Source organism: Egretta garzetta, unplaced genomic scaffold (genome assembly GCF_000687185.1).
Source record: "Egretta garzetta isolate BGI_Z169 unplaced genomic scaffold, ASM68718v1 scaffold361, whole genome shotgun sequence".
Classification (NCBI taxonomy): Eukaryota; Metazoa; Chordata; class Aves; order Pelecaniformes; family Ardeidae; genus Egretta; species Egretta garzetta.
Window position 1 is genome coordinate 828395 of NW_009258688.1, and position 14701 is coordinate 843095.

General features: G+C 39.0%; 1 protein-coding gene across 1 annotated transcript in view; it reads right to left on the reverse strand.

Annotated features, from left to right (window-relative positions):
• Positions 1 to 14701, reverse strand: part of SLC24A4 (solute carrier family 24 member 4) — an 88589-nt gene that overhangs the window by 10636 nt on the left and 63252 nt on the right. Inside the window, exons 9-11 of the mRNA XM_035888722.1 lie at positions 13719 to 13861; positions 8716 to 8885; positions 6555 to 6699 (exon numbers count right to left, since the gene is read on the reverse strand). Coding sequence (XP_035744615.1) covers positions 6555 to 6699; positions 8716 to 8885; positions 13719 to 13861 — 458 coding nt within the window. The remainder of the gene's footprint in view (positions 1 to 6554; positions 6700 to 8715; positions 8886 to 13718; positions 13862 to 14701) is intronic.

Here is a 14701-nt window from a genome sequence, read left to right on the forward strand (position 1 = left end):
TTTCAGAAAACAAAGCAACAGCCCTACAACAAAGAGCCCTTTCCTAATTTTCAATATATTTCTAGGCTTGTCGTCTTTCCAGATGTTATGCTGACAAAAATTACCTTCATATACAGACATTGTCCTCGTGAACTAAGTCAGTAACACACATCATAGCACTGAGAAGAAAGGAATATTTCCTTCAGGTACTAAAGCAAGTGCCTTTTTACAGGAAAAATACCATCCTACTTGCAACATTCATAAAGAGTTGAGAGGAGCTCAGTATAAAAGTGTAAAACTACATTTCTGTTTTCATTCAGATCAGGAGTGTACCCTTGAAGTAAATATCCTGATTGTCCCATTTACTGTATTTTGGTTTGCAATTTACCGTATTTTAGTTTGCAACACAGAGCAGCCTTGCATCACACCGATGAGATTTCCTTGGTATAAAGCTGAAACAGAGACACAGACTTAAAAGTGCTCCAAATAATAACGGGCATTTAGTCCATAGGACCAAGCTAGAGCTAGTCTGAAACAGAACTTCCAAATGCGTATAGTGCAAACAGCCTACATGTCCTAGTCAATAAGCTGCTTAGAAAACACTTTTGCTGAATTTAGAGAGACCGGAGTCTGCAACTACACTGTCAGGAGTCAGATCTAAGTCACTGTCATTGGTAAATTTGATCACTTTTCCACTTAAGTCTTCCCTTCCAATGCGTTGCAGTCAAGCATAGATCACTGCTCTACACATTAGGTCCTTCAGAACATGCCTAAACCTTTAAACATGAAAAAAGCATCTCCTTACACAAGGGAATTAGTAGCTGACAGATCTAAAAAAAATCCTAACATCCCTGAAAAGCATGAATCTTACTGGCACACAGCATTTTTGAAACTGTATTTTTAAGAATTCATCTAAATCTCTAATTTAAGGTAACTTGAAAAATGCAAAAAGTTTTCTCTAATTTAAGTCTGTCTGCAAAATAAGAAAGGCTTCCTGGAGTTGATTTCTATTTTTCTGGGATCTTGCTTTTGATAGCGGCAAACTTAGAAGTAAAATAAGGCACGTGCAGGCTGGCCTAGGAAGATTATTGCTGCCAATATTTCTGTTGCTCCACTTTATCATTTTTAAATTCCTTTCTCATATTTTTAAATCTCTCTACCATTTTTCATTTGGAAAAAAAAACCAAAACAAACAAACCCAACTGTTTTTCCCCCTATTAAAAGTGATTTTTACATCACATGTCCCCTTAGTCCTAATTAGGCTTTATATGTACAAAGACATACTTACACCCACATATCATTAGCAATATTAATTCTAATCTCAACCTGAAAATCTGTAACAGTAACATACACACCTCCACACTGGGAGCTTTGTATTAATCCAGAGAGCAAGTAAATTTCTGCGAGAAAGTGCTGTTGTTCATCAGAATTGAGACTGATTGGAAAACTTTAATATATGTAAATTAGCCAATCTGAAAGCCTAATTCATTTCTGAGCATGTGCAGTATCCAAAGCACAACAGAGGAACATAAATTTTTGTCCCAAGTATGAGACTCAACATAGAAACAACTGAATAGATATAACAAACTAGATCCATTGTGAATTTTCCATCAGAATTATTTTCCACAACTAAATGCCTGTGTTGCAAAATAAAAAATTTCTGACGAAATGGTTTTCAATTTGCTGTTAGGAAAATTAATGCAGCAGCTGCTTCTCTACCTTCTTGGAAAATCCTTCTTGTTTTCAGCTCTGCAACTTTCCCTAGGAACTGTGGAGGCAAGAGACTCTATGTTACGACACTAGAGACAGGCTACATAGTGTGTAAAAGGGTATCCAAGAAGCCCAACCTTTGCCAGCCTTCCAAGGGGACAGCTGACATATTAAAACATTCCTATTGCAGTTCTCCTGCAACAGAGCTTTGGAAACAATTCTTTTTTTTTTTTTTTTTCTGTGGAAAATACTGAGGTTTTATTTCTCATCCTCATCCAAAACAAACTATTTTCCAAACTACTGATACTTTTCTCGGAAGTTCCATTTTCCAGAATACAAGGTCCAAATTCCAGACCATGAGATCTGTCCAAAACAACTCAGATTTCTATTTTCAGGCCCTGCCCTTACCACATCTTGCATATTTGGATTTATGCCAATAATTTTCTCTTAAAGCTACATTTTTGGTACATTGGGAACTGGTCCGGAAAAAGAATTTGCTCCAGTATGCAGAAACAAGCTTTACTCTCAGAATTACTGTAGGTTTACACAGGTCAGTATTCAACAAAAATAAAATGTAACTGAGCAGAGGTACACCCCATATCTTGTTTGACTTGGTTGAATTTTTACATGGTTTATTTTCTATGTTTTAACCTTGCTGTCTACTTTATCAATTTTTTTTTTAAGGGAGAACTGGGATTTATAAACTTCCTCAAGTCCCTCTTCTCCCTTTCAGAATGAAGTGTTGAGTTACCAGATTAAATCCTTGCCTGCTTCTCTTCCAATTTATCCTCTGTATCCTCCTCCAAGGTAGAGCACGCTCACTGCTCTTCTGGAGAACATTTTCCAGTTTAGTCTTCTACAAAAGGAGTTTGGTTCATGAGCTCCAAGAACATAATACAAATCAAAGTGCAGTACATGAGGGCAACAGTGAGATGTGCATCAGAAGCACACGTGTTCTGAAATAAAATTCTAAGGTAGATGTGCCATTACGTAGGCAGTAGCAAGAGGAAGCTCTTCCAAAAAAGCAGTTAGGTCCTGCTCTGAACTACCTTCTTAGAAGAACTCTCTTGCAACATCAAAGAAGCTATGGAAACTAGCTCTCTTCCTAACTCAGCCACCTAAGTCATGTTTCCAAACTTCAGCAAAAGTACCACAAAGCAGGCCAAAATGAGAGTCTGAGCAACAACTACCTAGAGGAATAAAAAAAATCACAATAAATCTTACTTCACATACACTAGGAGCAGAAAGTCTGCTGGGTCCACTAGTGATCAAAATATAAAGGAGCACTGAGAGAAGGCAGGGGTGTTGCAGAGAAGCTAAAAGAACTCTCTGCATCAGTGTTTGCAGAGAGAGAAACTATAGAGGTTTCTACATGGAACTCTTTTCCATCTCCAGCTCAACCTTGAGGACATGCAACTCCTTAGGGGATATAACAAAGAGCTACAGCATCCTGAGTGTTCAAGTGAGGTACATGGGGTTTGCTTTATTCACTGTGTTTACCAATAAAAGAAGACATCAAATTAAAGTAGTAGGAGCCAGGCTCAAAGCAAGTAAAATGAGATGGTTCCTCCTTCCCAAAGGATGTTGTAGGTGTTAAATGTTTGCAAAGAGAATTAGACAGGTTAATGAAGAAGAAATACATTCAGAATTTTCAAATACTCAGACATTACACCTAGTGCAGGAAGTTCCTTAAGCTGAAAATAGCTGAGGGCCAACTTGTCCTGTCTCATTCTTCCACAGGCTTCTTCATAAACTCATGGCTAGAGTCAGAATATTGGGCAAACATTTGGTTTGATCAAGTACAAACATTTTTTACGTTTTTAGTAGATACTGTTAATCCCTTTTTGCTTCTATCCTACACATTGTCTTTGTATTTTGGATCCATACAAAAACAGGCAGGATTGATAATCTCCTTTATTGCCATCTCATTTTAGCTCTGGGAATTATTATTCCTATTTTAGGTAACACCATCACAACTTATATAAAGCATCCATACTCCAATCCTGTAACAGAAGAGTTCTTCATTTCTGTGAAACCAGCAGGAGCTGAGAACACTGAGTATTTTAAAGGATCCTGAACACGTGACAGTGAATGGATTTAAGCATCCATTAAGAGCTGCACAGAAGTGCTTTTCTGAGTCTGGGCTGTAAAAGACTACTGAGCTATGCAAGGCCTTTTACACATCATTTTATTGTCAACATATGTCTGCTCAGCTTCATCCTGCTTTATTCTGATCTGTGGGGTTTTTTTAAAGTTTAAGACCTGTTTCCAAACAACTGTAGAGTAACTGAGTTGTAAAGCATCAAATGAGCCTTCCTCTTGGAAGATAATCATCATGGCCTAAAGGTTAGGTCAAGAAAGAAATTCCTCTTTTAAAGAGAATGTTTCTTCCCACACAGACACCAAAGGCAAAGGCTGGCTTGTATGATACTATAGGTAGTTTCCATAAAAACTATGTGTTGTCTCCTGTTTCAAGATGGGTCTAAACCACAGCCTGGGGGTGAACCTCTCTGGATGTTTGACATACGTGATCTAGGCTGGATGCTGTAGTTTGAGACTGTTTTCATGTAATGATTTTATTCTCTATTTCTGTGTGCTAAAGCCCTACATTTATTACTGAGCATTGCAGTTGAAGGAGGAATACACATGAAGCAGGAAAGACAAACCCCAAACTAGGCTAAAAAAGGTAACTATAGAACAGCAGAAAAAAGGGTTTGGGCCAATTCATAGCCATTTCTGTTGCAGTTCTTAAAATACTGGAGTGAATTTTCCACTTAACACACTGCAAGCAGTTGACTAGGAAAGTCCTATTGGAAAGTGAAAGCCTATTCTTCACAGAGCTCTTTATAGTACTGAAAGAATACATGAACTTCTGATCTTTAGAAAAATGTATGTGCCTTATTCCTGGCCTGAAAACATATCAAAAGAAAAACAGAGGGGATTCTGGGAAACTGTCTGCAAACTACCTTTTCCCTAAAGCCAGTTTTAAATGTCAGGATTTTTTTAGGCTACTGATTGTGCCACAGTACTTAAACAACAACAAAGCATGATGCTGGTTCTTCACATTTTCTCCAAAATTATTAAAGTGGTACTTCTGAAAGCAAAAATAAAAGAATTCTCCCTCACAATATATGAGTTGAGCAATGAGAATCCAACCAATAGCTGTCTCCAGACAACAGGAGTAACAAAACCTATGGATAATGATGAGGAGTTCAAACAATCACTTTACCACTTTTACACAACTCTTTGAGTTAATGTTGAACTCTTGCTCCATTCCAGTATGAATGGTATCATCAGTGGTGCCACTTTGGCCAATTACACCTCAATTATCTTCAAGGACTTTCTCAAAAATGCAGAAAAACTGCATTTGGAAAAGGCCAATGGCAGAACTAATAACTACTTCCTTAAGTTCAAAGCATTTTGTCTATTGTCCATGTCACACACTTAGCAAGCTCTACTCCAAAATGTATTTTTTATTCATAAAGAAGTTGTCTGAGTCTTGAATAAATCCAAATATGGCCTCCAGGTAATGTTTACTACATGTTAAGACTTCTGCATTGTCCTGGATATAAGAAGAAATGCATGACTGCACTGCTCTAATTAAAACTTGATTCCAAAAACTTGTTAAAAAGAACTCAGTTAAAAAAATCTTTGCCAACATGTACATTGAATCCTGCATTTTTAAGATGGTTTGGGGAGACATTTTTGGGGTTTAGAAGTTGTTTATTACTGTTATTGTTATTATTGATGCTGTTGTTTTTATTATTAATGGCGACTTCATGTGCACAAGCATATTGCTGACTTGGATCCACTTATTTCACCATATGCTAAAAGCATTTTTTTCATTATCTCATTGATTATCAGGAGCCCATCTAATGGGCCTATCTTCAGTGAATCAGTTTGTTTCCATTCTTCACCCCCGATGACAGTCCATAACTGCTGACTGCAAGAAGCTCCTGTCAGAGCACATAGTACAGTAACACATGAAAACATATGGTTTTATCCAGTCTTCATATAGTATGCTTCAATGTTTGTTCAGTCACAGACATCTCTTCTGAAATGATAGCAAGGAAGCAATGGGATCTCTAAGAAATTAGAGTTATATATGACATGGAAAATTCTTCCTTCTTTTTCACAGCATGTGATACTCAATTATGCCCAGTAATATTTGTGTTAAACAGTAACTGTGTGACAGATGACTGCTGACTACCTGTCTGTGAGGGGTGATCTAATCTCTGCTGTCTAATCTCCAAAGCATGTGGGGGAGAGTCGACCTGCAATGTGCTAAGGGCACAAACATAACAAGGTTGGCTATACATAAGCCCTTCACACCAAAGGGTTTCCAAAAAATTTCAAAAGGTATTATCACATACTGCTATTCTAAGAATTTTAAAGACTGTCAAAGATATTAAACACTTTCCCCCCCTAAACCGTTCTTTGCCTTCATCCAAGAAGCCTCCCCTACAGTCACTAAATCAAGTTACTATATATTTATGCACCTAGCTGCTGCTGGCCTAGCAATCTCCAGCAGGCCATTACTAACTGTTAACTTCAAAATTACTAGCAGTGCAGTGGTCATTAGGTTGGTCTGACACATCTTTTAATATAAACCTGCCTTACTTGCTTTCCCTTTGCCTCTGGCAAACCAGTACTTCTACCGTTATTGTATGTGATGGCTGGAAAAACACTTTCCTAAGATCTGCTTTTAGCCCAGTTTTACTGTCATAAAATCCAGCCTTCAGACAGTCAAATCAATCCCCTTCCTCCTCTCTCCCCACATATGTTATGTTTTCTTACAACCCAGTGTCTGACATTTTAATTATTTTCTGTTTCCTTACTATAAACACCTGGAAAGTAAGCCTTACCTGGCAGTGAAAAGGGAGATAGATTGTCCTGTTCATTTTCCTCCTCTTGGTTCACCACAGGGATGTTCCCATTTTCAATATTCTCACGTCTCCCATTCTGAAGTGGTTTGCTTGAGCCATTGGCAGACTGGATTAACCGCTGACGCTGCACAGTGTCAAAGACAAAACTGCCATAGTTTGGAAAATATTGACTTTGTTAAATCTGGGTTTTGTTGTCTGTCCAGCCTCAGTCACATGAGCTGTGATGTTTCTCCACAAAGCCTTCCTTCCAGTCAGCAACAAACAAATCTGTCTGTGGCCTACCTGTCTTCATCAGGCCAGTGTTGACCATCCACCCCAAAATTACTGGCAGGAGTCTTTCAGGCCATGATGAAGAAAGCTGTCATATCAGTTCTGCCGCACCATTATTTTAATGAGCATGGTTATTCTGAAGCACTTCTCACTCAACAGTTCCCACTCAAACCAGCAATAGCACCATAATCTAGTGGTAACAGTCAAGACATTTCTGCACTATTAGAGTTGGCTTATGAATGACTTGTTACCCAGGATGTCTCCTACTCAGGTCCAACTCTTCTCCTTCCTTCTCATCCCCATTCCTTAAGATAAATGTAAAGGCTCTACTTATAATTTCAAAAGCAAGACTAAGCCCTGTTGCCCTTGTCTGAGTATATACTTTCATGAAGCTCCTAATTGCCCCTGCAGACATGTTTAAGGCTCCTGCTGTTCCAATACATAGTACAACAGTTACAGGGATAGGTCTTAAACGTCAGTATATATGCCCATTAATACACTGGAGAATGTCAGCTGTAACAGTAATTTCCTACTTTTCTAAAAAAAAAAGAAGTATGTTTAGTGTGTTAGATGAGATAATGCAGGGTCAATAAGTGTTCTCTTTTTCATGACAAATTATTGCAAATTCCTAAAAAGTGCTCTTAAATACCTTGAAAAATAAAGTAACTGCACAACATGCAAAAAAATTCTGAAACTAGTATTAACACACTGTAATTAAAAATAGAGAAAACTCATGTCTGAATACTTTGCAAAACTTCAGCAGTGAGAATACATAAGAACAAAGATCCAAAATGCTCTGGTTAAGAGAATGTTTTTTGCAGATGTTGAACTAGCAAGTGTCAGCTCTCTGTGCACATATCCATTAAGAAAGAATTTTTTTCTGATCAAAGAATTGCTTTCAAAGCAGAACTTTTACAGACCCAGCTGCTGCTGTGTGCCCTACCTGATCTTCTGCTCTTGACTGTATGCCACCAAACTGACTTCCTAATAAACATTTCACTAGTTTACTGTTAAATTGGACTTTTGTTACAAATATGTTAGTGATGCTTTCTTTCACAATGCCGGGTAGACGCCTGAACTGTGTTATGATGCTCAAATTCCAGGAACTCGCTAAAGGTTGTATTTCCTAAACTACTGAAATTAATGTATTTGCCAGATAAAAATCTCTCATATTTGACATTGTAGGGAGAAAAGGATAAAATCCTGCCTTCATAGAAGCCAAGGTTGGCAGGCCAAAGATTTCACCCCAGGTATTTCATACAAGCTCAGAACAGGGTCACTTGGCCAGTCCTGTCACTTCAGCTGCAGGGTGTGAAACAAGCAATATATGGTGGTGACAATATATCAAGTAATAGTTAACTGAAACTGTCCCGGGCAAATTCCTCTCACAATAATATTATGGTCCACTTTCATTTTGAGCTGAGGACTACCCTGAAGACTGAAGAGATAGGCAAATATCTGATGTGATCCTGATGTACTGCTAATGTAAGAGCAGTTCTTACAGATTTTGGTTGCCCTGACCATTATCCCTTCTTAGCCTGACCACTTTTGTAATGATCAAAACCAATTCTTCTGCTGCAGATAAAATCCAATTGTGCACACATACACACACACACACACTCTGAAACAAACATCTTCTGGCAGAGAGATAAGGGAACCCCTCCTTGGTGACTGCCTTCCCATTAAGACAGGCAGTATCACCAATTGGGAATCCATCTTCAAATCCGCTGTGACATAGCTGCTAGAAAAAGACATAGCTCTGCCTATCCCTAGGAACATGGGAGAATCTGAATTCCAGAATCACTATGAGCATGGCTCTTTGGCAACCTCACTGCCTCATAGTAATTTATTGTTTTGTTAATGAACCTACCTCATTAATGATGAGTCGGCTTGCCATCCGCATTCTGGTGCGTGGTCCAAACTTATTTGTAATCATAATCCGTAATCCAGCTTCAGGGAACCGGTATTTGGGGGGACTGGAGGAGATGATCTCATCCACCATCACAACACTGTTTTTGCCATACGGCTGCATCCCCTTCACTAATGATCACAATGGACAGAGTTAGTTGTGGAATTGATCTTACCATGCTTCCCATTACCCAGAGCCATTCTTTTCAGGCTCAGATGGGGGTAATATTCATCTGAATGCTTGAATTTATGAGTGACTTGCCTGTAATATTTCTGCAGCCTGGTGAATCTGCTCATCAGTTGTGCAATTCATTTAGATCACATGCTGAAAAGGGATTTTATTCTGCTAAGGTAGCCACCAACCCACTCTCAGATGAGTATGAGCAGTTTTTACCCAGCCATTCATGCTGTAGTACCAGTTTTCATCGCTTATGTCCCACTACAATTTAATAAGCCTTCTCTAAAAGCACTTGCACTGTGGCACTGTAGACAGTGCTCCTGATACCTCTGAAGCTATCAGATTGGATCAAGGTGCTGTACATCCAGAAGTCCCTAATGTTGTGCCCACTCCTTTTAGAAATACTCACTTTACCTTCACAGAATATTATCAATATCTCTAACATGACAAGATATGAAATGATGAAAACCAACAATTGTCAAGAACAAATGTATAAGTAATCCTTTGATAACATAAAGGAACTTGTACCAAGGTTAAGAGTTTTGTTCTACCATGTTAAGAACACAAACAGAGACACCAAATTATATTTGGAATCAACACAAGTACAGACAAGGACTTTCAGAGCTCAACAGCAAACCAATATTCTCACAAATACTACAGACTACACAGAGCAAGCAAAGCAAGGCTCAGCAGACAGGAGACATACCCAAGTGGTGTTAGAAAGCAGGGCAGGAAATATGCATATGACTGTAATAAATATTATTACCTGTAATAATATGTATGGAAAAAAAAACCAACAGAAATTCTTTGCTGCTTGTTTTCTGCTTTGCTTAGCTTGGCTTCACCCTCCCACTCCCCTTTTGCATTGTTACTTACATTAAGAAGAGGAAGAGAATTTAGGAGGTAGAAGTGAAAGATAATTATTAGTGCATGGTTCCAATCAGGAAGCAAAGGAAATCTAAGAAAACATTCAACTAAAACAAAGGAATTAAAATGGACCTGTTCTAAACACACAGAAATCTGTATTGTTGGTTTTTTGCACTGTTACAGCGTTGAAATATTTTTGTTTTTCAGGAAGAAGACTAGATCCATGCATGCATGTAAATCACATCATGCAATACAGGCTTTGCTGTCTCAAGCATCTTCTAAAACATCTGAAGTTGAAGAAATATATCCTTCCATTATAATTCAACAAGAAAAACCTAGAAAGACTGTAAATCACTAGTAAACAGCTATATCTTTTACCCTTTAGCATTTGAGTGTCTTACTTTGCTTCACTAAAATGAGTTTTCAATGAGTACACTGTGGTCACCTGAAGTGTCATAAAAACATCTTTGGTTTCACAAAGAAATACACCCTACTCAAAGAATCCACTCTAGTCTTGTCTTGCAGCTTAATATCTCTAATAGAGAATAGAACTAGTGGTAATTTTGCATTTGATAAACATAAAGGAGCAATTATCCTCCCCCCGCCTCAACATCTAAAACAAATTAACCTTGCTGAGTACTGCAGCCGATGACACAAATAAGAAGCACGCCCATCCCAACAACTCTTACAGTTAAAGAGTGTAGCACCTTTTTTTGAAGGGATATATACCCAGACAAGCTTCCTAGGAACCAATCCTCTCAGAAGAGGACTCAACCACAGTAGCTTAATATTTGTTTTAGTTAGACAAAGAAAAAGAAACATTTGACAGCAATCCTGGTAAGGCAAAAAGGCCAGGTATCTTTTTAACAGTCTCATCAGATTAACTGCTCTCAAGTGAGTTTCTCCAGTGAAGTCTCCAAAGTGCTTCTTTATCTTACAGTGTCATGAAAAACATGGAAGCACTGCAGTTACTCTGGAACTGTTTCTTAAAGCACAGTGATCAAACATACTCAGCTTTGATGAAATACCATGATAAAAAACTCAGCACTGATGTAGAACGCATCACTAAATATATATATATATAACTGCAGCTGTTTTGACTTACTGCAGGACATTGCTCTTATATTTTCATAACAGCTCTTCAGCCTCACTCCCTATGCCCATAAACATACATACATACCCCATATGGTACAAACAGGCTCCACTTAAAAATCACAGAAGTGGTTTTCACAAACGTGAGACTGAGAAAAGCCTTTTTTGCTTCTTCTTTGTGATATTCCTTAGAAAAACATAACTTCTGAGAACGGCTTTTCCTTTAACAAACTATCTAAACTTCCCACTCACCATGAAGGGTCATCATCAACAACACTGTCAAAATAAACAGAAAGCTTCTTGCTGACTTTAGCTGACTCCTGATCAGGCCCTCAGAAACCCACTTTTTTCAAGAGTTTCTGGTTTTAGGCAGGAATCGAACCATGCCACCTGGTGGAAATCTGGGTCAGCATAACAAAAGCCAAGGGCAGAGAGCCACAAGTTTATACTTTTAAAATAAGAGCACTATTTACAAAGTACAAATATTTCACCTTTACCTCTGTGTGTAGAACACACTCTTGAAACTCGATTTATCTTACGGCAAAAAGGTCTCCTTTTTCTCTCTGAAACTTGAGTAATGGAAGCTTTTATATTGCTCCATTGGAAGCTCTTGAAAGTAATAAAACTTACAAGCATAAGAGAGAGCTGTGCAACACGTGAACACCCTGTTTATCTGCACCTCAAGCAGCAGACTAACCATCTTGGGTAGGAAGAAAGTTTCTCATCCAAAGCAACTGGTCTTTTTTGAGAGGTAATCAGACTTTCCTCCTGTAGAAAATCAGATTAATGTCATACCTACACCTTGATGAAGCAAGGGAGGCTTTTCGGTGGATCCCGCAACTTGCTAACCACTGGCTGGAGGTAAGGCAGAGGCCAACTCTAGTTCTCTCCCTGCTACTAGCAGTGCTCCTGTTTCTGAAAGCTGCTGCCTGGGGAAGATGCAGCTCAGCTTGTGAAGCCAGACAAGTGTCAACTAACAGCAAGTCACTGATAGGTTTGACTCAACAGGAGGAAGATGTAACAGGCATCCATGAGATGGTTTTCTAGGACAGCTTTTTGACACATAAAGCACCATCTACAAAGTAGCTAGGCTAACACTGCCATCCTCCTCTCCCACTGCTCACTTCAAACCCTGTCACCTCCTTATCTCTTCTTTGCGTCCTCTCTCATCCCAGGTGGGTTTCCCTGTGATAATATCTACACTCACACGTTGAACAATGGTCCCTCAAACGCAGCATGCATTTGTGTAAAGGGTGCTGGAGAAGGCAAAGGGAATCTGACTGAAACTGCAGTCTCACTTTGTGTAAAGGGTGCTGGAGAAGGCAAAGGGAATCTGACTGAACCTGCAGTCTCATTGCATCTTTGAAGGAAGTTAGGGACGAAATCTGCTATAAACAGTTGCTAGTGGAGACACTATTCTCATGACTCCAGGTTTTTATTAGCTTTCTTGCTCCTTTTTCTAAAAGTTCTGCATGTTCTTCACAAGCATTAAATAATCTTCAGATTTCCTGAAAAGGAAATAGGTAGACAGACAAGCACTCTGTGCTATCATCCCTTTACCACATAGTGGCTAGAGAGGAGAGCATGCAGGGAGATGACATCAGAACCCAACAAATGCCTCAGAAGTAAAAACCACCAATATCCGTGTTCTTTCACTGGATCACCCTTTTCCTGTGTCCCCACTTCGATACATAACTAACCACTGCCCTAGGCCTTTTATGATTGTACTTCCACATCCAAGTGGCAGACTTCACTATATCATAGTCAATGTTCACAGAAATTCATTGTAAAATGAGATCAAAGTATTTCAAAGACATCTTCATTTAATTATGCTAGAGTGTCCTATGACAAGTAATTTAAAATCTCTATTAAACTACTGTCTGAACACCATACCTGAGACCAGAGTATCAGTGTGCTGTCATTCCATAAACCTGTAGTAAGTGACAGTACCTGCCTTGAAAATATCCCAGCCTAAAAACTAAAAGCAGAAAAGAGTGGGATTCTCTGAGTCTACTCTAAATTCCTGTTTGCCACTATCTGTTATTACGTGAGGACCTTTCCAAATGCTACCTACATTGCTGCTGAGCTCAGTCTCCTAGAATGGGAGATGTTTGCAAAGAACAAAGCAAGGAGACCTCACTCATTAAGAGCACCTCAAGAGCTCAGTAATTATACAGCTTGTACTTTGAATGTAGGAATGATTTTGCTGTACAGAGAAAAGAGGGAATGGAAGAGAAAAAGGATAAGACTAATAAAAACAGGCTTACAAAAATGTCAGAATTACCCAGGTATGTTTGCTTACCTTTAGTACCAGAAACTGAGTATCATCTTCTTCCCCTTTATGACAGACACAGACAGCAAAGAACCTGCATTTCTCAATTTTACCTATGTACTTGGTGTGTGAAAGCCAGTCTTCTGAGGATCTGAACTCAACATGTAATCCCTCTTGCCTACTGATCTGCTCATGTCCTTTCCTTTAACACCCAAGTCTCAGCTTCTAGTTCCAAACTAATTTTTTAAGTGAAAATTACCTTCTTCCTGGCAAAAAAAAAAATATTTCTTTCACAGTGTTGTAGCTCACCACTGAACAGGAGATAAAAAGGGAGCAAAATTGCCAACGTGCAAAGCAGCTTGTTTCCAGAATATTAAAAAAAAAAATGTTGATTGGTTTTTTTTCAATCTGGCAGTCTGACTACTGAATTGTCAAGTTAACCCAAGAAAAATTCCTGCTTATGATTGAATAGTAACAGTTTTGATCCGCATTAAAGAAATAAAAAGGATATCCTGTGAACTACTCTTTTTTCCAAGTCCTGTCTGCTCAGCCTTACCTTTCCATAGTAATGGAATGGATGGGTCATCACAACTAGAGGCATAACATTTATTACCATCTTCCAGCTCATTGTTGACTGTGTCACCATTTCCAACATTCTTGCTTTTAAGGGTGAAGAAATTTTGCAACCTCACATTGTACCTGAAAGTGCACAGCAAAGGTCTGAAAAGGTTGGATTGTTGCATTTTCTCACCAAAATTTAAAGCGTCTGAGAATAAAACTTATGCAGGCAAGCAGAGAAGCCTAGATGCATGTTCTCTGACAACTAATAGGAAGTTAAGAGAAAGGAGTATCCAATTCATAGAATCATAGAATGTTTTGGGTTGGAAGGGACCCCTAGAGGTCATCTAGTCCAACCCCATTCAGTGGCAAGCTGATAGGAAAGCAAGAACTGTACCTATCTCTCATGAGACAGATACAGATTAAGTGAAGGCAAAACACTGCAGCTGCGGATTTTGGAGCCAGGACAGTCACTACAAAATGGCTTCTTTCCTCCTGCATCAGCTCACAATTCACCCCACTGTTTCTCTCAATACTGTGCTCACCGTGGCAGGTGCTTGAGCATTTCTGGGATTGTTGACCTTACCCTTCTAAAGAAAAAATGCATCTATTTTAGCACTAGGGTGGGATCTAAGAGGGCTGTCAATGAACTCTCCTAAGACCTGATGTAGGAGAAAAAGCAGACTGAAGTTCCAAAAAGGGTGATTTGTGAGGGGAAGGCACCAAGGGATAAGTCTAAGCAACTTGCAGTAGAAGGGTGGACTCACAGACCCTTGCAGTAACAGTCAGACCTCTGACTCTCCTGTCAGGGGCAGTGACACTACAGAAGAAGGATGTCAGTATACAATCTGGTATGAGATGGTCTGAAGATCAATACATGCTTAGCAGTCTGTCTAATGTTCCTTGACCTTGCTCTCCAGAGCTAACAAAATATGTGTAGTAGCTGACATGCTGTGTGCTTACAATCCAGAGTATGCAGTG